The sequence below is a fragment of the Anolis sagrei genome, chromosome 3, assembly GCF_037176765.1.
Source record: "Anolis sagrei isolate rAnoSag1 chromosome 3, rAnoSag1.mat, whole genome shotgun sequence".
Taxonomy (NCBI): Eukaryota; Metazoa; Chordata; class Lepidosauria; order Squamata; family Dactyloidae; genus Anolis; species Anolis sagrei.
The window spans coordinates 42237374-42264378 of NC_090023.1; the positions used below are offsets into that span (position 1 = coordinate 42237374).

Consider the following 27005-nt stretch of genomic DNA (forward strand, 5'->3'; position numbering starts at 1 on the left):
TTTCCAATTTATTTATTTCCAATATTTCTATCCCACCCTTCTCAACTCCCAAGGGATTAAGAAGGCTGATGCTGGCTGCTGATACTTTGGTTGAAATATCCTCTACGGTGCTTTTCCTTCATGGCAAGGGGTTGGACTAGATGGCCCATGTTGTCTCTTCCAACTCTATTATCCTATGATTCTATGAATACTATATTACCACTAACTGAACAACATACTGCTCTGAGTCCTCTTCAAGTAACATTTGGCATCCGCATTTGGCATCCATTGAAGAGGAACTAATCTTCCCACTCATCAATTTCAGGAGTCTTCAGATCAATGGCAGATGTTTCAGGCCAGAGAACTGGCATCATTGGGAGACAACTGTGACCCAGACCCTTTCTACACTGTCATATAAAATCCAGATGCTTTGGCAGTGTAGACTCATATAATCCAGTTCAAATCAGATAATGTGGATAATCTGCTTTCATAATCTGGATTATATGGCAGTGTAGAAAGGGCCTCAGATCCTTTTTTCTCCTCCTCTCCACTCTGTTTCCACCAACTTTGGCTCCATCTTTGGAGGTGGGAGATGTAATAATTTTGTTTCCTTCCTAGGTTACTCAATCTTATGTAGACCAGATATTTTGGCAAAGTCTTTGGGATCAAAGTGAACAAACAGCTTCCCTGATTACTGATCAGTTATTCAAAAAAAGATCAGTACACTGCTCTCAGCTCTCCTTCAGATAATTTAAGAGTAGTTGACCTAAGCTTGCCTCAGATCTCAGCTTCTCACCATCAAAAATTGTCTGCACAGCGCAGGAAGAACATGCTGCCTTCTTTTCATAACATTCTGCGTTGAATTCTATGATTGTTTAACTGCCTCTGATTTCCGCAAACAAGGGCACCACATTTCTCTACTTTCTCTTGATACTTGAACAATATACAATATTGTGGCACAACAAAAGTGTTATGGATTTCAGATTTTTTATTATTATTTTGAAATACTTGCGTATATTATGAGATAAGTAAAAGATGGGACACAAAGCTAGATGCAAAATTCATTTATACTTTACATACGCTTGATGCACATAACCTGAAGGTAAATTTATATATAGTATTTTAATAATTTCTTCATTAAACAAAGTCCGTAGACACCTCCAAGGTCATGTGGCCAACATGCGTGCATGTACCGCTGTTACAGTAATTGCAATACTTTACTTATGATAGAAACCACCCTGAAGCCAAGGTGTCGTAATTTCAGCTTCCCATGTAGACAATTTTGGATTTTGGAGTATTTTGATTTTCTTGATAGGAATAAAGGCAAAGGTTTCCCCTTAACATTAAGTGTAGTCATATCTGATTCTGAGGGGTAGTGCTCACCTCCATTTCTAAGCCAAAGAGCTGGCATTGTCCGTAGACACCTCCAAGGTCATGTGGCCAACATGCCTGCATGGACCGCTGTTACGATAATTGCAATACTTTACCTATGATGGAAACCACCCTGAGTCCCCTCAGGGAGATAGAGTGGTATACAAATAAAATTTTATTATTATTACCTTTCCACAGAAGCAGTACCTACTGATCTACTCACATTTTGCATGGTAGGTTGGCAGAAGCTGGTTCTAACAGCAGGAGCACACCCCGCTCCCCGGATTTGAACTGCCGACCTTTCAATCAGCTAGTTCACTAGCTCAGTAATGTAACTTTCTGCACCACCAGGGGGGCTTTGATAGGAATAGTCAATCTAATATTCAAAGAAATAAAAAATACTGAAATTCATAATTTTAGGAATATCACTTGACTTTTGCACCCTCCTAATCTGGAAAACTTTTAAAATGTTGATTAACGCCTCTACCATTTGAAAGAAGAACTATATTTTCAACCTATTTTACTATACCTGTGAATGCTTATCAAAGAAGCTGAGAAGTGTCTGGTTTAATATTCAGTAGCATTGGAGTGTGGGATAACTTCATGCCATTCCTTTGGTGATGCTTAAAAACAGATAATTTTGATATGTTTATGTTTTTATTCTCTGGGTTGTCCTTAGATTTGGAGATGTATGTAAGGTACATGTAAACATTAGACTCACAAACTTCGTGATGTCAGAAATGCTAAATCAGTAAACAAGTACTTGTCATCTTCCCCAGGAAAATACTGTGGTTTAGGCTTACAGATGGACAATTTAAATGAATCAAAGAGTAACGAAGTTACAGTGCAGTTCATGAGTGGCATACACTTCAATGGGCATGGATTTCTTGCATCTTATTCAACCACTGACAAACCAGGTATTTATCATTTTCAGCCAAGGAATACATAAGTAACATTATACATCTGTTTTTCCCAGTGAGAATCTCATATAGTACTTTCTGTTTCCCAGTTAACCCAATTTCTAAGAAATTATTCCTAATGAATTAAGCAAGAGCTGTTTGAAAACCAGATCTTGCCAAAGTAGCATTTGTGTAATTATATTTTTTTAGACATGCAGGCTTGCAGAACTGAGGGTCATAAAACATTTTTAATAATGTACTCTGGTTTTATGAGAATTTGACTAAATTCCTACTAAATCCAAATATGCTCTATTGTGTATAGCTTTGGCATATCTGTAAGATGTGGCTGAATGAAATTAGTATTGAAATTAGTAATGAAATTTGTGAAAGACCTTGTGTGGAATTACTTTTTATTGTTGGTTTTTTTAAATTTAGTATCCCAAAATATTTTAAAACAGCTACAATTTTGAAAAAAAAAGCACATTCATAACAGGCCTGTGAGATGATGCAGAAAGATGTGAATGAATCTATTGAATGAATCTAGGAGACCGGGCAAAGATGGTGGACCGCAGCATCCTTTCCCGATAAGCTCTTGGAGGAGTAGTCCCCACCAGTGAATTATCACAGAGTTCAAAGATATCTTGGTCTGTTGGTGGTACAATAGAGTCTTGCTTATCCAACATAAACGGGCTGGCAGGATGTTGGATAAGCAAAAATGTTGGATGATAAAGAGGGATTTAAGAAAAGCCTATTAAAAGTCAAATTATGTTATAATATTACAAATTAAGCACCAAACATCAAGTTTTACAACAAATTGACAGAAGAAGCAGTTCAATACATGGTAACGTTATGTAGTAATTACTGTATTTACACATTTAGCACCAAAACATCGCAATGTATTGAAACAGCTGTGGATCCAAGCAGGAGGCAGATTGTGTTGGATAATACAGAATATTGGATGAGCAAAGGTTGGATAAACGAGACTATTATATTCCTCTAGGCAAGGAAGAAGTGGAGGTTTTTCCCCGCTGTAAAGATCTAGTTTCTGCCTCTGATAGCTTCCCAAGGAATTGGTTTTTGCCTTGGGAGCCAGACAATATAGGGATCAGGAAAAAAAACATCACAGTATGGCAGCTGTGTTAAACCCACAGCAAAAAGGAATGTCTTAATTGCCATTTTTAAGGAAAAAAGAAAGTTAACCTTCTGAGACCCATTCCTGGTTGTTGGATAATTTATGGATAAACTGTCGTAGTGCTCCTGCTTTAGGAAGTAACCTTTTACATTTTAACAGAAAAAGAAGCTTTTTGTGTTAAGGGATGCTTTCACATTTCAAAAGTTTGCATGTCAGTGATGAGCGAGGTTAGAGAGCCAACAATGGGCAGGGCCTTTCCTGTCTTCCTCTTCATCCAGCAAGCTCTTGATTCTACTCATGATATGATCGAGTTGTGAAATGATGACTTGAAGAAGGCAGTTTATGGCCTTGAAGCTTTCTCACATCTGTGCAGCTAATTTAGCAACCTCATGCATCTGTATTCTTCCAACAATGACTTAACACATTGCCTAACCACATTAGATCAGTCTCTTAACTGAGAGTATGTATTTAAATATAAATGCGTAGAATTGGATTGTGCCTCCTGCCATCTGCCATCCTGCCTTACATTAAAGCTACTTTTTAGCATTTCCTTTTAGTTATTTTGCATGAGATCAAATTAAATATAAGTAGGTATGAGCCAGCACAATGTTGCAGTTGAACATTGGACTACAATTCTGGAAACCAGGGTTTAATTCTCTGCTTAGCCATGGAAAGTCATTGAGAGGCCTTGGAGGAGGCACACACTCTCAGTCCCAGAAAACCCCATAGGGTTGCCATGTGCTTTATGTGGGGTTGCCTTTGAAGACTGTTCGGAAGCTTCAAATGGTCCAACGGGTGGCAGCCAAGTTTCTCACCGGAGAGGCATACAGGGAGCACACAACTCCCGCTATGCCAGCTCCACTGACTGCCAGTCTGCTACCGAGTACAATTCAAAATGCTGGCTACCATTGTGTAGTCACTGTTTCCCTAATTAATACATCATTCCATTTCACAAGATACAGAACTGTTTAATATAAATGTGGTTAGATAGTTAGAAAACAGGGAATATCTGTAAATATTGTTAGGCTTCCCAAACTTTAGCTCATGTGTGTGTTTCTAAAGTAATTAAATTGTTGGCAGGGGAAAACACATTATGCTGCTGCAACAGTATTAAACTTTTGGAAGTCTGGTGTACCACTAAAATATTGAAAATTGTGATAGTTTAATTCCACAAAATATTTTTATATTATCTTACTCTAAATATGTTTTTCTTTCTAGATTTAATCACATGTTTAGACACTGCAAGTCACTTCTCTGAGCCAGAGTTCAGGTAAAAGTGGTCTTACTTTTCAATGTTATTCTAGTTACTGTATATCCTACTATTTTTTCTTAATAGTACAGAGGTCATATGCAGAAAAACAGTGTTAATGGCCTTTGATTGCAGGGCTCTAATTATTATTTGGAAGTAAACTTGACTTGACTAGCTTGGAAAATGTGTATTTTACTACATCATAAGCATCCTGCAGGTTTTGATTTAAGTGTTTCAAGTAGTATAAGTGTTACTTGGTTTTAATAGAGCCACTTTCTCTCTCATTGAAATATATCCTCCCTTGTTCATTTCTTGCTGCAAAATTATTCCGGACCAGTGTCATGTCTGTGTTGACAGGTATTTCATATTTTGGCAAGCGGTTAAATGCCAGTAAAGGCACCAAATCAGACATCAGTTTACTGCACCCACCATATAGATGGTTTTGTTATTCAAAACAGTCTTACGTTATCTGAGGCTATATGCTTATTTTATTTTAAATCCCTCTTTATTACAGTAAATACTGTCCAGCTGGATGTGTTCTTCCTTTTGCTGAGATTTCTGGGACAGTTCCACATGGTTATAGAGATGTAAGTAAGCTGGAAATTTTAATTTGATATCTTCCTGCAGTGATTATGACATTTATGTATCTAGCTTGGACAATGTTATATTGTGATGCTACATTTAATATTTATTATTAAAATATTTATATCTTACCATATCATAAGATATGGCCGGCCTTTAGCACAGCTGGTTAATCTCCAGCAGCAATAGATCACACCAATCAAAAGGTTGGCACTTCGAAGCTCGGGTTGGGCTGAGCACCCGACCTTCAGCCCAGCTCACTGTCCACCTAAGCCACTGGTTCTCAACCTGTGGTCCCCAAGTGTTTTGGCCTACAACTCCCAGAAATCCCAGCCCGTTTACAATCTGTTAGGACTTCTGGGAGTAGAAGGCCAAAACATCTGGGAACCCACAGGTTGAGAACCACTGATCTGAGCAGTTTGAAAACAGCTGTGAGCTGTGAGTAGAGAAATTAGGCACCGCTTAATGTGGCGAGGTATTTTATGGCACCATAAGAAGGAAATACCAGAAAATGCCAGCGATCAAAGAAAGGAGGAAGATTGTGATCAAGGGCCCTTCATCATAGAGGATGGAGCGACAGCAGTCCCTGTGAACGGAATTGAGCACAACCTCCAGGACGCCGAAGTTGATACTTCTATCTGTTGTCTGTCCTGTCAGTTTAATGGCAGTAAATGTTTACTGTCTATGTGTTCTGCAATCCACACTGAGTCCCCTTCTGGGTGAGAAGGGCAGAATATAATTGCTGTCAATAAATAAATAAATAAGATCTCAGGGCAGAGTAACACACACACACATACTAAAAACTCAAAACGGTAAAAATAATTCACGCAGAGTAAAATATATTAAAGATGTTGACAAATTAAAAACAGTTATTCATTTATTTCTTATCAAAAGCATTGCATAAATTAGTATAAAACTGATAAAAATAGAAGGAGTGCAGGTGGTTCAATATCTTTTGACCAAAACAGGCAACAGCAATGGCATTGTCTGTAGCCTCCAACAGTTCTTCCTCTGTACATGAGGCAGGGCATAGTGGACAAGCATACAGATGAATAAATACAGTTGGGCGTCCCCCGGACGTTTTTTGTAAACGGCTAATTTTTCCAAACCCAAAAGCATTGCTTTTGAACATTTAGAAAACAGTTGAAAACTGTGGACATAATATTTTTAGGGTAAATAATTTAATAGAATCATAAAATTGGAAGGGACCACAAGGGCCATCCAGACCAACCCCTTGCCATGCTTACTGGATCCTAAAAGTCTAGTAAACAGTAATATTTTTAATTTGCACCTAATCTTTAGGTTTATTGAGCTTTAAAGAGGAGAAAATCCCATAACTGGGGCTCTATAGTTGAGAAGATCCCTCCTCATGTTTTCATCCAATGTATTGACCTTACTGGTAGGAGTACAGAGGAAGATCCTCACTGCATACTTGTCCTTTCATAGAGACAAAATATTGAGACTAATTTTAAATATACGAGGGTGGGTCAAAAAGTAATGCCTCAATCACTCAAACTTTTATTTATTTCACAGCTACTGGAGTATCTATGCATGATATGATAGAACTACTGATACAGTCTTTTCTTTTTCTGATTGACTGATTAGAAACATGAATCTGAAGCTAAAAGAAAGTCATCATTGAATTTCTGGCAAATGAAGGTTGTGCACCTAAGGAAATCCATAATCACTATGATTGGACCCATCTGACTTTTACCTATTTGAACTTCTGAAATACAACCTACGTAGTTTCAGATTCAATGACTTGAATGACATTAAAACAGCTTTAAAATCATGAAGCAAAGCCATTTTCCAAAATGGTTTTGATGCCTGGGTTAAACGATGGCACATATATGTACACATTGATGGCGACTAAGTTGAACAGTAGTTTTGCATAGAGGACAGTTCAGCCTATGATCTGTAGCAACTTTTGCTGTTACATATTCATTCATAACGTTTTATGACACAGGAGTCACAACTTTTTAACCCACCTTTGTACTAGTATTACTTAAAATGCTAATATAAGTTGTGTGTTTTTGTGTTTAGTTTTCACAATTAACATGAATTAGCAAAACTATGAATTAGTACATGATTTCAAATTCTGATCTCTCCCAAGTCATCTTCGCTTTGCATGGCTGGGGTCCATGCAGGAGTAGTGTCCAACGTTCTGGGTGGTCAGATAAACGTTGTAATCAGCAAAGGCATTCCATATTATGAGAGTTCTTTGGCCAACAATGTCACATCAAAAGTGTAAGTATATATTTTTTCATTATTTCTCAGCATTGTTAGAATTTGACTTGCAGATATTGTTGGTTCATGATCCAGGTTAGGGAGGACTCATGCCACCATTTCTTCAGCTACCATCTTCTCTGGCTCATTTGGTGGAATCAAGGGAGGGAGGGACTTCTCAGTGATTGTCCCCTCCAGAGGGAGGGATGCTTTCCTTCCATTGGCAACTGAAAATATTTTAGGGCCACTAGGCTTTTAGAAATAGAGATAGGCTTTTAACTAAGTGCTACACAGTACTTTGGCCACATCATGAGGAGACAGGAAAGCTTAGAGAAGACAATCATGCTGGGGAAGGAAAAAGGAAGAGGGGCCGACCAAGGGCAAGATAGATGGATGGCATCCTTGAAGTGCCTGGCTTGACTCTGAAGGAGCTGGGGGAGGTGACGGCCAACAGGGAGCTCTGGCGTGGGCTGGTCCATGAGGTCACGTAGAGTCGGAAACGACTGAACGAATGAACAACAAAAACAGTTTTATGGTATATATAATTTTTAATGAATTTTCATGTGTAATGTTTCTGTTTTAAAAATACTGTATGTATTTGATAATTCAAAGCATGTCTTAGAATTACAGGGTTTGTTTTTTTTTTTAGATATACTAACTTGGGTACCTGGCATTGCATAGGTTATTTGAAATAGTCGACTTTTTAATTGTACAAAATGCATAAGGTTGTGGGTGAACTACAACTCACATCATTCCAGGTTAACCTTTAAAAAAAGCTCCCATCAGTTCCTAAAGTTTGTTATGTTGGTGTGGTTTGGAGAAAATAGACCTTGACATTTGGAAGTTGGTTTTTATCGGTTTTATTACTTATTGAATTTAATTTATGTTAAATGTTTTAACTGTTTTTAAATTATTGTGGGCATTGAATTGTGCCATTTTGTAAACCGCCCTGAGTCGCCCTCGGGCTGAGAATGGCGGTATAGAAATATAGTAAATAAACAAACAAATAAATAAATACAATCAATAAAGTGTGAGATGAGGAGGAGCATTTAAAAATTCTGTTCTTTCCATAAGACATTTTCAACAGATATAGATGAAAAATAAAAAAATGGTGAGAACTGAGATATACTAGAGATGGTTTGAAACTATTTTGAACTTTTCATAATTTGTCTTTATTTCATTGAAATTGTGGGAAAAATTAAATCTAGAATGGTAGATTTAAGTTTTTTCTAAATAACGTAGCTTGCTTGTGTTTGAAGTCAAAGAGGTTGTCTTCTCAGAAAAGGGCAAACTTAAACCTTAGGTTAGTTGGACAATGAAGACCAGAATTTTTTTTAATAATCCAGAAAAAATCTTGGTTTTTCTTATATTATTTTGAAATGTGACATCTTTGAGATCACCTGTATATGTAGATTGTATTAGAGATGTTCCAGTATTATGCTGGAAAAGCTGGTTTGACTGACACAACGCAGACACATTGCATCCTTGAGTAATGTTCTAACCAACCAGAGAGGATGCAAAATCAATGCAAAACATTTCATTTGTTTGATACTGAAGATGTAGTCTTGTTGTTTGTTTGTTTTTTTACACAGAGGTCCACTCTCTTCAGGTCTCTTCACTTTCAAAACTACTGGTAAGTTTTCAATTCTATATACCGTATATACTCGAGTAAAACCAACCCAACCCGAGTATAAGCCGAGTCCCCTAACTTTACCACAAAAAACTGGGAAAACGTATTGACTCAAGTATAAACCAAGGGTGGAAAATGCAGCAGCTACTGGTAAATTTCAAAATAAAAATAGATACCAATAAAATTACATTAATTGAGGGAGGCATCAGTAGGTTAAATGTTTTTGAATATGCACCTTAAACTGTAATTTAAGATAAGACTGTCCAACTCTGATTAAACTATTATTTTAACCTTCAGTGTAAAGGTGCTTATGTATCCTTCCAATAATAATAAAGTAAAATAGTAAATGTAATAATAATAATAGAGTAAAATAATGGAAATGTAATAATAACAGTAATAATAGAGTCAAGTAATAAATGTAATAACAACAGTAACAGAGTACAATAATAAAAGTAATAGAAATAATCATAATAGAGTAAAATAATGTAAATGTAATAATAACAATAATAGAGTAAAATAGTAAATGTAATAATAAATAGACTAAAATAATAAATGTATTATAATAATAATAGAATGAAATAATGTAAATGCAATAATAATGATAATAAAAATAGAGTAAAATAATAAATGTAATAAAATAATAATAACAGAGTAAAATGATAAATATCTTTGACGAGTATAAGCTGAGGGGGGCTTTTTCAGCCTAAAAAAGAACTGAAAATTCAGCTTATACTCAAGTATATATGGTATTTCCCTTTCTTTTGATGTTTGATCCTATCTTCCATGTTGTCATTTTCAAAGTTCTTCTAAAATCAGAATCTCAGTCTTTTTACTTGATCTGATCTCCTGCCTTTATATTTTTTAAAGAAGATAGTTATTATTTACACACTTTACCTTGAAACCACGTGGATTTTAAAATCCTTTTACAGTAATATCCAATATACTGCAAGTTAATGCCATTTTACATCAACATTACTGTCTCCACCTTTTCCCTAATGCAGTCATACAATCACAAGACTTTCAGAGAGATAGTATCATCTTACAAACATTTAAATACTTTTTGATTAATGAGTGCAGATCCTGAACCATCTTGAAGACTCAGGAGAGGTTACAGTATTAATTGTCATACCCTCTCCTTTGCCAAAGTTCAGTCATTCAGTTGTTACTTTTTATGTTTAGGTTGCTATGGAACATTAGGAATGGAGTCTGGAGTAATTGCTGATTCCCAGATTAATGCATCATCATTCCTGGAATGGCCTGAGCAAATGGGTCAGCCAAGCACCTGGAAGCCAGAAAGAGCCAGGCTGAAAAGGCCGGGACACTCCTGGGCAGCATTCACCAATGATGAATACCAGTGGCTGCAAATAGACCTGAACAAAGAACAACGAATAACAGGTAGAGACTTATAAGCCCATTATATTTTAATGGAGGAAAAAAGTATCTATCCCTAAGAAGGGAAACTTCCGTTTGAAGGAAACTGGAGGAGATTGTTAAGTAGTGATGACCTTTTCCTAGCAGATTTCGTTGCTGAAAGCATGTGATGAATAAGCCAAGAGGGTTGACCTTCTCTACTTAAGTAAGAAAGGACATTTAAGTAACGAAAATATTAACTAAGAGGGCAATCCTTCTTTATTTAATTTGAAAAGTCAGTTTAATAAAAATAATAATGCTAGTAATACTTGTTCATATCAGGAAAGACTGGTTCACATCCTCTTGAGAAGTTCCTTTCCACCTGTGGATTTTCTTGATCAATTTGTGTTTTCAGAATTGAGCTCAACTTCATTTTAATCTGTATTGGGCTTAAGTTGTATTATGCATCATGTGGAATCGCTCAGTAGGTGGTGAAGAGTGTTCAGGTTGAAGATTGGGATTCTGCTCATATTTGGATTATTGCTCTGGGGTGTTTCTGCTTGTTGCCATAGCACAGATGCTTTGGTTCAATTTAAAGGACTGGTTTTGGCCTTCCAGCCTTTCATGGTGTCCAACCATAGTACAGTAGAGTCTCACTTATCCAACCTTCGTTCATCCAATGTTCTGTATTATCTAACGCAGTCTTCCTTCCACCCAGATCCAATACATTGCCATTTTTTTGGTTCTAAATTTGTAAATACAGTAATTACCGCATAACATTACCATGTATTGAACTGCTTTTTTATTAATTAGTTGAAAAACATATTTTGGTGCTTAATTTGTAAAATCATAATGTAATTTGACGTTTAATGGGCTTTTCCTTACTTAATCTCTTATTATTATCCAACATTTTTGCTTATCCAATGTTTATGCTGAATAAGTGAGACTCTACTGTACTTGCTTTTTGCTACATGTAATGTGTTCTATAGATCTGGATATCAATTTTGGAGGCACAGGGGCCTTTTTCACTGATGGTGCTTTGGTTGTGAAATGCCATTTCCAGATGGACCAGTCTGGCATGTACCCTAATACTTACTTACTTAGGCGATCCCTCATTGTCCGAGTAGGATGGCCTTCCAAGTGTAGTGTCTTGGTGGCGGATACATAGGTGACTGTGGAGCCCTGTTCTTGTTCTGCATGTTCTTCCACAGTGAGGGCCTCGGTTTCCAGGTGGAAGGCAGTCCCGGTCCGGGTTGGCTTGACAAGTCTTCCTCTTTTCACATTTCTCCCTTTTGCCCTCCATTCATGCCTCTTCAAATTCCACAGCACTGCTGGTCACAGCTGACCCCCAGTTAGAGTGCTCGGGGGCCAGGGCTTTCCAGTTCTCGGTGTCTATGCCACAATTTTTAAGGTTGGCTTTAAGCCCATCTTTAAATCTCTTTTCCTGTCCACCAACATTCTGTTTTCCTTCTTGGTGTGACACAGTTCCATTGAGCTGACTACCATGCACACGATATTCCTTGTAGTTTTGATAGTTCTATACATGTAAAATGTTTGTGTGTTTTATTTTGTCTCTTTCTTGAATAAAAACTATAATTGTTTTAAAAAATCCTTGGTGAAGGAGCTCCCAAGTTCACCTGTGTACATAGCCAGTTAGGATGTGAAACTAGGATATACGAAGTTTCCATTGTGTATGTTAATTTACACATAGTTACTGTTTTTTTATCGATTCATCCATTCTGTGGATATCCTTTTGGTAACTGAAACCCCTTTTTGTTTTAAGTGGGCAGTTTAAGTGTTAAAAGAAGACAGTTCTTGCTGTCTATTGTAACCAAGAACCTTCTTATTCATAGGTATCATTACCACAGGCTCCACCTTAGCAGAGTACCATTATTATGTCTCTGCTTATAGGATTCTTTACAGCAACGATGCACAGAAGTGGACGGTATACAGAGAACCTGGCATTGAGAGAGATAAGGTAATACTTAGGTGAACATTCTTAGAAAATGAATCTGTATTGTTTATGAAGTCTTCATTTATTAGAATGATGCTGTTCCTCATGATCCAAGAATGCATTGAAAACAAGGCACATCCGTGGATAGAAAGCTTAATTTCATTATCTGTATGATTCAGATCACCTTAATTAATAGAAGATTAATTTCAACTGTACTTCAAAAAACCTGATTTGGACTTAGTTACAACTGGAATGAATTACTGCAAAGCACTCTACATGGGGCTGCCTTTGAAGACGGCTCGGAAACTGCAATTACTGCAAAGATCGGCAGCCGGACTGCTAACTGGGGCCAGCTATAGGAAACACATCATGCCCCTATTAAAGCAGCTCCACTGGCTGCTGATAAGTTTCCGGTCCCAATTCAAAGTGTAGGTTATTACCTACAAAGCCCTATATAGTTCAGGTCCAGACTGTCTTAGTGACCACCCCCCCCCCCCAAACCTGCATGGACAACACCAACTCTTTGGTTTAGAAATTGAGATGAGCACCAACGCCCAGAGTCGGATACAACTAGACTTAATGCCAAGGGGAAAACTTTACTCTTACCTTTACTTAAACGATATAAATGGTAAGCACACAAAACAGCCCTTTTTCTATTCAAAGCAACACAGCTGAGAATTGCACATTTAGAATCAATTGGGGTAAACTGTGGAGGTGACGCAGACATTTGACCTGAACGAGATCTTGTTAACAGCTTGTTTATTTTAACTTCTTTTATACCGAGGGTTGTATTTTGTATGTATGACTATGTATGACTATGTGTTAATTGTGTTATGTGTTAAATGTTTTGATACGGCCAATAGGCCAATCAATAAAACGTATCGTATCACTTTGTATGATGCAGATGTGGCAAGCAGTACATAAATTGTATATTATTATTATTATTATCTACACCAAAATTAACAGAGTAAATGTATTCTTGAGTATTAGAAGTTTAATAGAAAATTTAGTAGCAGAGTCAGAAATGAAATGGAAAGAATAGGCATTGGCTCCTCCAAAAAGCAATATGCTTCAGCAAACTCCAGTGGATACAAAGGGCCCACTGTATTTTCAACACAAGGAATTTTAGCGAGAGATGGAAAATTAAAAATTCCAAAAAATACTCATTTAGTTGCCTTTTTAGTACTTTATCTTTCATCTGTACTTCATTTGAGCACTTTAGGTCTTTTGTATAGAACAACAGAACACTTTAGGTCTTCTGTATAGAATAACCAGAATTGATATTTAAAATATCCATGATAATTTTGTTGTTGTTCATTCGTTCAGTCGTCTCCGACTCTTCGTGACCTCATGGACCAGCCCACGCCAGAGCTCCCTGTCGGCCGTTACCACCCCCAGCTCCCTCAAGGTCAGTCCGGTCACTTCAAGGATGCCATCCATCCATCTTGCCCTTGGTCGGCCCCTCTTCCTTTTGCCTTCCACTTTCCCCAGCATAATTGTCTTCTCTAGGCTTTCCTGTCTCCTCATGATGTGGCCAAAGTACTTCAACTTTGTCTCTAGTATCTTTCCCTCCAGTGAGCAGTCGGGCTTTATTTCCTGGAGGATGGACTGGTTGGATCTTCTCGCAGTCCAAGGCACTCTCAGAACTTTCCTCCAGCACCACAGCTCAAAAGCATCGATCTTCCTTCGCTCAGCCTTCCCTAAGGTCCAGCTCTCACATCCGTAGGTTACTACAGGGAATACCATGGCTTTGACTAGGCGGATCTTTGTTGCCAGTCTGATGTCTCTACTCTTTACTATTTTATCGAGATTGGACATTGCTCTCCTCCCAAGAAGTAAGCGTCTCCTGATTTCCTGGCCACAGTCTGCATCTGCAGTAATCTTTGCACCTAGAAATACAAAGTCTGTCACGGCCTCCACGGTTTCTCCCTCTATTTTCCAGTTGTCAATCATTCTTGTTGCCATAATCTTGGTTTTTTTGACGTTTAGCTGCAACCCGGTTTTTGCGCTTTCTTCTTTCACCTTGATTAGAAGGCTCCTCAGCTCCTCCTCGCTTTCGGCCATCAGAGTGGTGTCATCTGCATATCTGAGGTTGTTAATGTTTCTTCCAGCAATTTTCACCCCAGCTTTGCATTCATCCAGCCCCACACATCGCATGATGTGTTCTGCATACAAGTTAAAGAGGTTGGGTGAGAGGATGCAGCCTTGCCGTACGCCTTTCCCAATCTTGAACCAGTCTGTTGTTCCGTGGTCAGTTCTTACTGTTGCTACTTGGTCCTTGTACAGATTCCTCAGGAGAGAGACAAGGTGGCTTGGTATGCCCATCCCACCAAGAACTTGCCACAATTTATTATGATCCACACAGTCAAAGGCTTTAGAATAGTCAATGAAGCAGAAGTAGATGTTTTTCTGAAACTCCCTGCCTTTCTCCATTATCCAGCGGATATTGGCAATCTGGTCTCTCGTTCCTCTGCCTTTTCTAAACCCAGCTTGAACATCTGGCAACTCTCGCTCCATGTATTGCTGGAGTCTTCCTTGGAGAATCTTGAGCATTACCTTACTGGCATGAGAAATAAGGGCCACTGTACGGAAGTTTGAGCAGTCTTTCGCATTTCCCTTTTTTGGTATGGGGATATAAGTTGATTTTTTCCAGTCTGATGGCCATTCTTGTGTTTTCCATATTTGCTGGCAAATGGCATGCATCACCTTGACAGCATCATCTTTTAAGATTTTAAACAGTTCAGCTGGGATCCCGTCGTCTCCTGCTGCCTTGTTGTTAGCAATGCTTCTTAAGGCCCATTCAACCTCACTCCTCAGGATGTCTGGTTCTAATTCATTCAGCACACCGTCAAAACTATCTTCAATATTATTATCCTTCCTATACAGATCTTCTGTATAGTCTCGCCACCTTCTCTTGATCTCTTCAGCTTCTGTTAGGTCCCTGCCATCTTTGTTTCTTATCATACCAATTTTTGCCTGAAATTTACCTCCAATGTTTCTAATTTTCTGGAAGAGGTCTCTTGTCCTTCCTATTCTGTTGTCTTCTTCCACTTCCATGCATTGCTTATTTAAAAATAGTTCCTTATCTCTTCTGGCTAACCTCTGGAATTGCGCATTTAACTGGGCATATCTCCCCTTATCCCTGTTTCCTTTTGCTTTCCTCCTTTCTTGGGCTACTTCCAGTGTCTCAGCAGACAACCATTTTGCCTTCTTGGTTTTCTTTTTCTTTGGGACGTACTTTGTTGCCGCCTCCTGAACAATGTCTCGGACTTCTGTCCATAGTTCTTCTGGGACTCTGTTTACTAAATCTAGTCCTTCAAATCTGTTCTTCACTTCCACTGTATATTCGCTAGGAATGTTAGTGAGATCATATCTAACTGGTCTGTGTATTTTCCCTGATGTCTTTAGTTTTATTCTAAATTGGGCAATAAGAAGTTCGTGATCTGAGCTACAGTCAGCCCCGGGTCTTGTTTTCACCGAATGGATGGATGTCCGCCACCTTTGGCTGCAAAGGATGTAGTCAATCTGGTTTCGATGTTGACCGTCTGGTGAGGTCCATGTGTAAAGCCGTCTTTTAGGTTGTTGGAAGAGAGTGTTTGTTATACACAGCGAGTTTTCCTGGCAAAATTCTATCAGCCTGCGTCCCGCTTCATTTTGTTCTCCCAGACCATGCTTGCCTGTGATCCCAGTTGTCACTTGACTTCCCACCTTGGCATTCCAGTCTCCTGTAATGAAAATAATGTCTCTTTTTGGTGTATTATCCAGTAGGTCCTGCAGATCCTCATAGAACTGATCTACTTCTGCTTCTTCAGCAGCTGTGGTTGGGGCGTATATTTGGATCACTGTGATGTTGAAAGGCTTTCCTTGCACTCGAATTGAGATCATTCTGTCATTTTTTGGGCTGTATCCAAGCACCGCTTTAGCGAATTTCTTATTGATTATGAAGGCTACTCCATTTCTTCGATGTTCCTCTTGTCCACAGTAGTAGATCTGGTGGTCATCTGATGTGAAGTGGCCCATTCCAGTCCATTTCAGTTCGCTGACCCCCAGAATGTCTATCTTTAGTCTTGACATCTCGCCAATAACAACATCCAATTTGCCCTGGCTCATAGATCTTACATTCCAGGTTCCTATGGTGTGTTGATCTTTAGAGCATCGGGTTCGTCGTTCACCTCCAGTACCGTCGGCCGCTAGCCTTCCTTTCGGCTTTGAGCTAGCTGCGTCATCACATCTGGGGCTAGTTGAACTTATCCTCTGCTCCTCCCCAGTAGCATTTTGGCCATCTTCCGACCTGGGAGTCCCATCTTCCAATGGCATACCGACATATCTCTGGTTGTACTGGTCCATTTAGTTTTCTTGGCAAGGATACTGGAGTGGTTTGCCATTGCCTTCCCCAGGGATCACGCTTGGTCTGACCTCTCTGCCACAACCGTCCCGTCTTGGGTGTCCCTTCACGGTTTCGCTCATGACATCATTGAGGTGCTCAAGCTCCAGCGCCCCGACAAGGCGGTGATCCTTTGCTGGAGATGATAATTTTATTTCTGTCTTAAAATGAAGATGTAATTTTCAGAAAAAAATTAGAATTACATCAAAAATGTGGCATTACGTATGCATTAATACATCTTGTCTTTGTGGATTTTTAAAGGTATTTCAAGGCAATACTGGATATTATCAAGAAGTTCGTAATAACTTTATTCCGCCCATTATTGCTCGTCTTATTAGAATAAATCCTTTAAAGTGGCACCAGAAAATTGCAATGAAAGTGGAACTGCTAGGATGTCAATTTAATATTGGTAAGTGAAATGACATTTAGCATACGAGTAGCTTTCACACAGTGAGTGCTTAAAACAACGTTAATCTTTTGGGGCATTGAAAAAAATCCCACTTCTCTGAATAACACTAATAAACTTACTTATTTTTTAGCAGTTCTCTATCTGTTGCTCGACATTCTGTATAGGCATCTTATTTCAATGTGATACTCCTGTGTTATGAGAACCATATTGATTGTGATGGTTTTCTTAGGCAGTGGTCCATGTATTCATCCTTATTTGCTACCACAGTAAATCTGGGCAGCTATTTTGTGACAAGGGAGCAAAAATAACAGAGGAAATGTTGTTATTTGAGAATAGTGTGGACCATTACATAAAAGAAGCTGCTTGCTGTTTTAACCAATGGTATGACCTCCAGATTTTGGTTTCCTTAAAGTTCGAGCTCCAAGACCTACAGTACCTCCACCAACCAGAAGCAGCAATGACTTCTCTTTGCAGACTGATAAAACAACCTTCCCTCCTAAGATCAAGAACACTACAGTAACTCCAAGTGTAACCAAAGGTATGGAATAGCATATCTGTAGTATACTGCTTATTATTGGTAAAGTTTACAACTAGTTTGTGGGCATAACAGTAAATAAAGAACAACACTAAAAAACGGGGGAATTCCAGACAAGAGACAATCAGGGCCAAATAATCACCTCCCAACAAAGCATATCCCCAGACAGTAAGAAGCCAAACCTTGAAACTGCCAGGCCATTAAATGTTAATCAACGTGGCCAATTGGAACATCAACACCTACCTCAAACAGACAAGAGTTCTTTCTCCCACCCTGGACATATATCTAAACGCAATTTTCCTCGTTTCCAACAGACCTCACAACCTTTGAGGATGCCTGCCACAAATGCAGTCAAAACCTCAGGAGAGAATGCTTCTGGAACATAGCCATACAGCCTGGAAAACTCACAACAACCCAGTTTATGGGCAATTTAAGACACCCCTGCTCTGTCCCATCAAACATTTTTTGTACATTGCTGTAATCTGTACATCTGTGAGTAAAAGTGGTGATGCATCAAATTAGCTTTTTTATTTAATGGATTTCAGATGTGGCATTGGTAGCTGTCCTGGTTCCTGTTTTGGTTATGGTCCTTACCACCCTCATTTTGATATTAGTTTGTGCATGGCACTGGAGAAACAGGTATGAGACTCATTCACTATTTTATTTCATCTATAGCAGAGGTGGAGGACATGTGTCTTTTGTCCTCTGCTGATACAGTAGAGGCTACAACTCCATTAGCATTATGAAACATCACCAGTGGTATCCAACAACAGTTGGAGGGCTCCAAGTGTCCTGTTGTTATTCTAGAATAGAGTGATATAATGATGACATGGGAGAAATTACAACAGGATTCATTCCAGATGATGAATGTATGCATTGCAATCAAGAAAGATATTATGACTAAATAGTGTGACTCAGTTTATGCACTTTGTTACTTCCCACCATTTTGGGAATGCATACATATTTAAAAGGCTGCATTTCAGCATAACCCTTACAAAAGAAGCAATTTTACAGTTTCTTCTGTGGCAGAATGGAAAACATCTTTTTACAAAGGACATTCTTATTGTTTATATCCGTTATGACCCCCTGGTGGCGCAGTGGGTTAAACTGCTGAGCTGTTGAACATGTTGACCAAAAGGTTGGCAGTTTGAATCTGGGAAGCGGGGTGAGCTCCCGCTGTTAGGCCCAGCTTCTGCCACTTAGCAGTTTGAAAACATGCAAATCTGAGTAGATCAATAGGTACCGCTTCTGCGGGACGGTAACAGCACTCCATGTGATCATACTGGCCACATGGCCTTGGAGGTGTCTATGGACAACGCCAGCTCTTTGGCTTAGAAATGGAGGTGAGCACCACCCCCCAGAAATTGACACAACTAGACTTAATGTCAGGGGAAACCTTTACCTTTACCTATGTCCATTAGGGTGAAATGAACAACAAAGGGGAACTGACCTTTAGTATTCAAGTATTGTTTTTCCCTTAAGAAAAGCTTTATACTAAAACAACAATAACAAAAGTTTTACTGGTCCTTAGACTAATATTTTCAACTTACTAATTACGTGTGTGCTCTGCATTTCACCCACTTTTTCAGAAAGAGAAAATCAGAAGGAACTTATGACATACCTTACTGGGATCGTGCAGGTAATAGCTGTTACTGAATCTTTAGATGTGATATTAAGCACTGAGATGAAAATACTGTCCTGTCATTTATTTCAACTAGCAAATTTGGGCAAGCCGTTGGTTGCTTGGCTCTCTGATTATTTGTGCTGATTTGAGGGTTCAGGTCAAGCAGTCAAAAACACAGAGAAGCCACTGAAATCCACAAGTATGTGGACAATTTCAACAGAAAGGAGGAAACCATGAAAATGAACAGAATTTGGTTATTTTAAAAAACTCTATAAAGTCAGGACAGCAAATAAAGAGCAACATTCCCAAATAGGGGAATTCAAGGCATGAAACAGTCAGGGTCAGCTAACACCTCCCAACAAAGAATTCCCCCAGGCAGGAAGCAGCCAGGTTTTGAAGCTGAAAGGCCATTCAGTGTTAAGCAAGGTGGCCAATTGCAACATTCACACTTGCCTCAAGCAGACAAGAGTTTTTTCTCCTTTGGCCAACTATGGCCAACACATCCAGAAGGTATCACATTAAGAAAGATTGTGCTAAACGGTTTAACCCTACTTCTTTAATGATCATTGTCTTTTCACTCCCCTTCCTTCTCTAAATTGACTGATTAGTATTATGTGAAATTCCATTACTACAAATTAACTATGTATGTTTTTCAGAAAAGTTTTACAAACTATAGAAATACATGTGATTGTTTTTGGACTAATTTGACTCACAATTATGCCTCTTGCAACTCACGCACAAGATTTCCTTCCATTTACTTTTTCCAAATGTGGCTACAGGTTGGTGGAAAGGAATGAAGCAGTTTCTTCCTGCCAAGAGTGCAGAGCACGATGAAACACCGGTCCGCTATAGCAGCAGTGAAGTTAGTTGCCTGAGATCAAGAGAAGTCACAACCATGTTGCAAACTCAATCTGCAGGTATGGACAATTCTGGCTCTTCAGCTTGAAAGTAGAGATGAGCACCATACTCCAGAGTCGGACACAATTAGATTTAATGTCAGGGGAAAGCTTTACCTTTACCTTAACTTGATTGCTACCATTTGCTGCACCAGCACATCTGCATTTGTAACTGATTCCAGGATCCGTCAGGTGACCATGCTGATAACATAGATGTCACTCATTCAAATAAACATTGGCTGGTCAGCTTTTACAAGATCATAAACGGCATGTAACAATCTAGTAATTTTTGGGATTTGGGTTTACTGTTGTTAATTACCAAATGTTGACCATAGAACCCTATCTCTTAAACCAGACAGTGCTCAGTTGAGGAGCTACAGATTGAGACCCTGGGAAATAATGACTGTAGTGCTTTCCTAGTTGCTGAAAATATTGAGAGAAGCAGTAGTAAAAGGACCCAACTGCTTGTTTCAATGCATCCTGTAACCAGGAGAGTGCTGAGGTTATCATTCTCGTCTGCACCTCTTTGGAAACACTTCAGTTGGGCACTGCCTGGCTTAAGAGGTAGGTTTTGAGGGTACCCTCAGCTAAAGTAGATACGACAATAGAAGTCCCATCTTTATAGTTGTACCTGACAATGCAGGATATTTTATTTATTTATTTACCACATTTGCACCCCCGTCCTTCTCACCCCAAAGGGGACTCAAAGCAGCTTTACAACAGGCAGCAATTTGATGCTATACACATATATGTCCATAAAATAAACAATTACAATTAAAAACCAACAGTTAAAACGTCAATTAAAATCACACCACTCAAATCATAATCCATTTGTCAATCACATTAATTCAGGGTTACTTATTGCACTGCTCCAATTACTGGTCAAAGGCTTGGTCCCCAAAGCTATGTCTTTAAGTTTTTTCCCTGAAGGTCAGGAGAGAGGGGACTGATCTGATTCCATTGAGGAGGGAGTTACATAGCCAAGGGGCCACTGCTGAGAAGGCCCTGTCTCTCGTCCCCACCAGTCGCGCCTGCGAAGGAAGTGAGACCGAGAGCAGGGCCTCCCCAGAAGATTTTAATCTCTGCAGTAGTTCATAGAGAGAGATATATGTTCGGACAGGTAAGCTGGGCTGGAACAGTTTAGGACTTTATAGGCTAAAGCCAGCACTTTGAATTGTCTCGGAAGCAGACTGGCAGCCTGTGAAGCTGACATAGCAGAAGGGTTGATGACTGTATGTGCTCTTGAGAATATAGACTGGTCCCTTTATTTTCCTATTTCTCTGTGTATTTTTTATAACCAGTAAAATGGCATTTTGTAGGAACTAGGAAAAATCTACTTGCAATTAATATAATGCAATACTAATCTCTCTTTATATAGAATACGCCCAGCCACTTGTTGGAGGAATTGTTGGCACGCTCCATCAGAGGTCAACCTTTAAACCAGAAGAAGGCAACAAAGCAAGCTATGCTGATACGGATCTCTATAACTCACCTGAACAAGAGATTTATCATGCCTATGCTGAACCATTACCCATAAGTGGACCGGAATATGCCACCCCAATCGTAATGGATATGTCAGGGCACCCTGTAGCTCCTCCTGGTCTCTCTTCTGTATCCACTTTCAAGGCTTCAGGGAACCAAGCCCCACCCCTAGTGGGAGTTTACAACAAACTTTCCAGGGCTGATAGCTCATCCTCCACACATGTACTCTATGATACACCAAAGGGGATGCCAGGAGTCAGTTCCTCTGACGAATTGGTGTACCAGGTACCACAGAACATGCAACATTCCACAGGAGAGAAAGAAGAAGTTAGTTAAAGTGACGTCCAAAAATAATCAGTCTTTTGGCTATGATGTCAGACTTTTCAAATGTTTGTTGGGGAATAAATGATATATAGGCCCAGACAAATGAGTAAATTGCCCTTTTGAGGGTCTACACACAACTACTGCTTCCTTCTTCACAAAATAATGGGCTTTCCACACACTACTGATGGGAACTGCATTTAATGCTAGACAGGCATGAGAAACTTAAAATATGCATAATCACTGAGTGTAAATATGCATGTCACTAAAGATATAGAAGTAATCAGCTTCCATTACATACAGCCATAGTGCCAGGAAAGAAGAAGGTACTGTTCTGAACATGGAAAAAAAGAAGTCACTGATGCCTGCATACTGCTAGTGTTTTACATTAATGGGTTAATAGACAGATCATTTAAGATTCATATTTCCATGTATAATGTAGTTCAAGTGAAATGACTGCCCTACTTTCTAAAACAATGTAGACCATTTTTTATAATAGTTCCTAAATCCTTTGGCAGTCCCAACTAAAAATACAGCTGTTGAATTAATTGGATTTACATATGTATTGGCTCGCCATTCAGCAATTGATTAAGCTTGTGTTTTCTAGATGGGATTAATCACAGGATTCTAGGCATATATGATAAAGATGGATATCTCAAATGGATCATACCATACTTTATGGTGGTGCTTTTTTAAAAAAAATGTAGTTACCTAAAACTTTTGGTAATTATTATTTTGCCAAACACCAGTGAAGATTCTGTTCTTAATCTTGCTTTCATTTTAATGCTGTTTTGCCTTACTTGTTTAAACACTGCGGTTCTTTTCTCCAGTTACTAAGAAGTAGGTTTCCTGGAAACGATTCAGTAAGTGACTAAGACATACTGTTCCTCCAAAACCATTTTCAGGTTTGAGCTTCAGAGCCCCAATGTGATATGAGAATAGAAATACTGATCTGCATTTTAGGACTGATGTGATATAATTCAGATATTGAAAAGGAGCCCTCTTAACTGAAAATGTAATCAGAGGTCCTGCATGGGAGTCATAGCTAGGGTGATGTAGCTATGATCTGTCACCAAACTTTTAAGGTGGGGTTTAGGGCCCATTTTCTATAGTGTCTAGGTCAATAGTTCCCAACCTTTAGACCTCCAAATATTTTGGACTTCAGCTACCACAGTTCCTAACAGCTGGTAAGCTGGCTGGGATTTCTGGCAGTTGAAGTGTAAAACACCTGGAGGCCCAAAGGTTGGGTATTACTGGTCTAGGTAAAGGTTTCCCCTTGACATTAAGTCTAGTCATGTCCAACTCTGGGGGGTGGTGCTCATCTCCATTTCTAAGCCGAAGAGCTGGTGTTTTCCATAGACGCCTCCCAGGTCATGTGACCGGCATGACTGCATGAAGCGCCGTTACCTTCCCACAGAAGTAGTACCTATTTATCTACTCGCATTTCCATGTTTTCAAACTGCTAGGTTGGCTGAAGTTGGGGCTAACAACAGGAGCGCACCTAGTCCTGCGGATTCAAACTGCCAACCTTCCAGTCAGCAAATTCAGCAGCTTAGCGGTTTAACCCGTTGTGCCACTGCGGCCCCTTATAGTGTCTAGTTCATTGTAAATAGTGAACAGGATTCCAGCTATATTTAAAAAAAATACACAATTTTTTTTACAATTTTTGTAGTAGAAAACTTGAAATAGTTAAAGTAGCCTAACTGACTTTCTATGGCATTAGAAGGTATCTGACTCTTTAAAACCTCAGCACATGAATATATTGTGTATGCATGTGGATGTAAATCAGGGTTTCTGTACATCCACAGCTGCACAGCAGTTCCCTAATATTGTTTCATTTGTTTATATGCCTTAAGAACAACATGAATACATTGACAACCTAGAATATTTAGAATGTGAAATCTGGTGGTTGTTTAATTTTACAATACTGGGATTTGGTGTATTGTGAGACCGTTAAAAATATATCTCAACATTTGATTCATCCCCCCTCCAATCCTTCAAACGTTTCTGCAGCTTTTGAGTTGAGGACTCCTTGCAGAATTTTTATACTTGAAGCGGTTAGTGACTTTATGCACAATGCAAATGATTAAGAACAAAGCTAGATAACATTACAAGCCAAGCTCCATCTTGATGTTTCAATGCATATGGAGAGAGAAAAGCACATGAGAAGAAAGCACTGTAGTGGCAATGTAGAATAGATAAATGTGATATCACTCTATACACAATAGCCCAGTTTTATGGACTTTAAATGTTTATGAGTGCATAATTCAGAAGAACATGTTGTATTTTTCTTGTGGTCTGTATTCTTGAATGCACAGTCTTTCAATCTAGGTTAGCTGACAAGGTTAATCATGACAATCACAACTGTTACATGCATGTACCTCCAGCAGCCAGTTTCAACAGCATAGGGTTCTGCCTTGTTCCATTTCTATTGTTTTCTTTAATTTATAATAGTGATACATAACTTATTTCTGTTCTGTAACTGCGGTACGCCAAGCTAAACATGGCCGAAGAAAACTTTCACGGTATCTGTATATATAGATTTTTATTTTATGATGTATTCTATAAATTGATCTGCTTTGGATAATTATTTGCCAAATTGGACTAATGACGTTTGTTATGAATATTAAGACCCTATTCCATCTGAGTCTATCCCTGTTAAAGTTTATGAGACTCACACTGGCCTATTCTTACAGACTTGCATTGTCAAAACCAAAGGCTGATATCTCATCTCAGGAGATATAGCTACGGAGATGTAGTTGCAGTGTTCCCGTGTCAATCCTATATTTGGATCTTTGCAACTCCCCTCCCACTACAGCCATTTCCAAGGCACTGAAGAGCAGGGTGGTGAGAAGCAACATGCCATAGGGAATGCTGTGAGAGGCGGTTGCAGAGACCACCACGAGGTCTTGTTGGGAGCTTCTTACAGCTGTTTGCCTCAGGATGCTTGCATCATGACCACTCTGCTCTCTAGCACCTCGGAAATCATTGTTGGAGTAATGGGAGGCTTTATAAGTTGGATCTGGGCGAATGTTTGGTCATTGTGATTTTGCAACCACAAATGTGAATAGAAAAATAGTATGACCCCCTTATTCAGATTTAATATCCACAGTTTCACTTAGCCATGCTCCAAAATACCCCCCCCCCAAGTGTTTGTGTGGGCCTCTAGATCCTCCAATATGATTCTATGGTAATCTTCTGATCCAAGTATGGTCATCATGTGTCTCCTCTTAGCCTTCTCTTCTGTAGGCTAAACATGTCCAGCTCTCTGAGGAACAACTGAAAGAGCTGGGCATGTTTAGCCTGCAGAAGAGAAGGCTGAGAGGAGACATGATGTATAAATATGTGAGCAGAAGCCATAGGAAGGGAGCAAGCTTGTTTTCTGCTGCCATGGAGACTAGGACATAGAACAATGGCTTCAAACTACAGGAAAGGAGATTCTACCTGAAAATTAGGAAGAAATTCCTAATTGTGAGAACTGTTCAACAGTGGAACTCTCTGCACCAGAGTGTGATGGAGGCTCCTTCTTTGGATCTGAGGTTCTTTGAATGCGATTTTCCTTCTTCTTGGCCAGGGGTTGAACTGGATGGCCCATGAGGTCTCTTTGAACTCAGTGATTCTGATTCTATATATAGGGTTTCATGTATTCACAGGGGGTCTTGAAACTTATTTCCCATGGATACAGACATTCTGTAATTACAATGTCCGAAGCCAGATTTATGACGTTGCGATTACTGAACATGATTTCAACCAAAGCATAGTACTAACATTTACTAATAGATTGTATAAAGTTCATGAGAGGCCTTCTCAATGATAGAGTAGATTTTGCTCTATAGTTTTCCCAACTATTTCCTAAAGAACTCAAGAGAGTAGGTCATGCATTGAGATGGTGGTACTTGTATGTCTTGTGCAGTTACCAGCCATCTCATAAGTCTCTCTTCTTAAAGGTTGGAAGTACAGTTGGATTTGATGGTGTAGGCCAATCTATATGAATTAACCATTTTTCATTCTGGTCACTTTTATTTATGAACAATATTTATAATACACCTTCCAACACACACTCATAAGAAAAGTGTACCAGATGACAATGCATGAAATATATCCCAGCAAAACAGTGTTAGACTACAGAATTAATAGCATTAAAATGACAATCTCAGCTAATTTCCAAATGCCTGGTGGCACGCAAGTACCTTGGTTTGACAGATACTGCATATTTCCTTACAAGGGTATTCTCTGTTCAGTGTAAACACATAGTAGTTGTGTTTTTTCTTTAAAAATAGTTGGACTTATTTTTTTTTATTTGAATGTTGGAGGAGTGAGGAATGGCTTTACTTGTGTGCACCATGACAAAGTCTCAGCTTTTGTGTATACAAAACAATGTTTATGCACAGGACACCACAAAACAATCACTGTAACACTGAATGTCGAGCTTGTTTCCTGGAATTATGCACACAACTATATTGGTGCAAAGTGCCTAGTTAGACGTTCAAGTCTTAATTCCACATAGTTCGGTACACACCGTCCAGCGCTCACCTAGATGTTGCAGAAAAAGCCCATCAGCACATGAAATGTTACAAGAGGATAAAACAGCTGTGCATGGAAACTTGAATGTATCCGGCATTTAAAAAGGTCAGTTAGGTGAAAACAGCCTGGCTTACTGCCCTGTATTTTAAACACTTAAGTTATTGATTCCTGAATGTACGACACACAGCACAAACAACTTTCATCTTACATGTTTTTGATTTTTGGTCCAGTGTTGGTATTGTCTCTCATAAGTTGATGCTAGGGGGTCTTTGTTATAAGTGCAGGTGGGATGGGTACAAATTACGTTGAATGGTTATTTTCCTAGAATGTTCTTTCTTACCTCAGCATGTTCTGTAGTCACTCTGTATTTGTATATGTTGCCAGAACTTAGAATATGAATAGCAATGTTTATGTATGTGTTCAAATCTTTTAAATAAAATGCACAATGTGGAAGAATA

The 27005-nt window shown here is 39.0% G+C and overlaps 1 protein-coding gene across 1 annotated transcript in view; it reads left to right on the plus strand.

The window, feature by feature from the left end:
• The window catches only part of DCBLD2 (discoidin, CUB and LCCL domain containing 2), a 48718-nt gene extending 21713 nt beyond the window's left edge, over positions 1-27005 (plus strand). Inside the window, exons 3-15 of the mRNA XM_060770728.2 lie at positions 2130-2267; positions 4600-4651; positions 5145-5217; positions 7326-7459; positions 9031-9071; positions 10248-10463; positions 12272-12396; positions 17018-17165; positions 17578-17703; positions 18246-18339; positions 19290-19339; positions 20104-20241; positions 21599-27005. Coding sequence (XP_060626711.2) covers positions 2130-2267; positions 4600-4651; positions 5145-5217; positions 7326-7459; positions 9031-9071; positions 10248-10463; positions 12272-12396; positions 17018-17165; positions 17578-17703; positions 18246-18339; positions 19290-19339; positions 20104-20241; positions 21599-22038 — 1775 coding nt within the window. The 3' untranslated portion in view covers positions 22039-27005. The remainder of the gene's footprint in view (positions 1-2129; positions 2268-4599; positions 4652-5144; positions 5218-7325; positions 7460-9030; positions 9072-10247; positions 10464-12271; positions 12397-17017; positions 17166-17577; positions 17704-18245; positions 18340-19289; positions 19340-20103; positions 20242-21598) is intronic.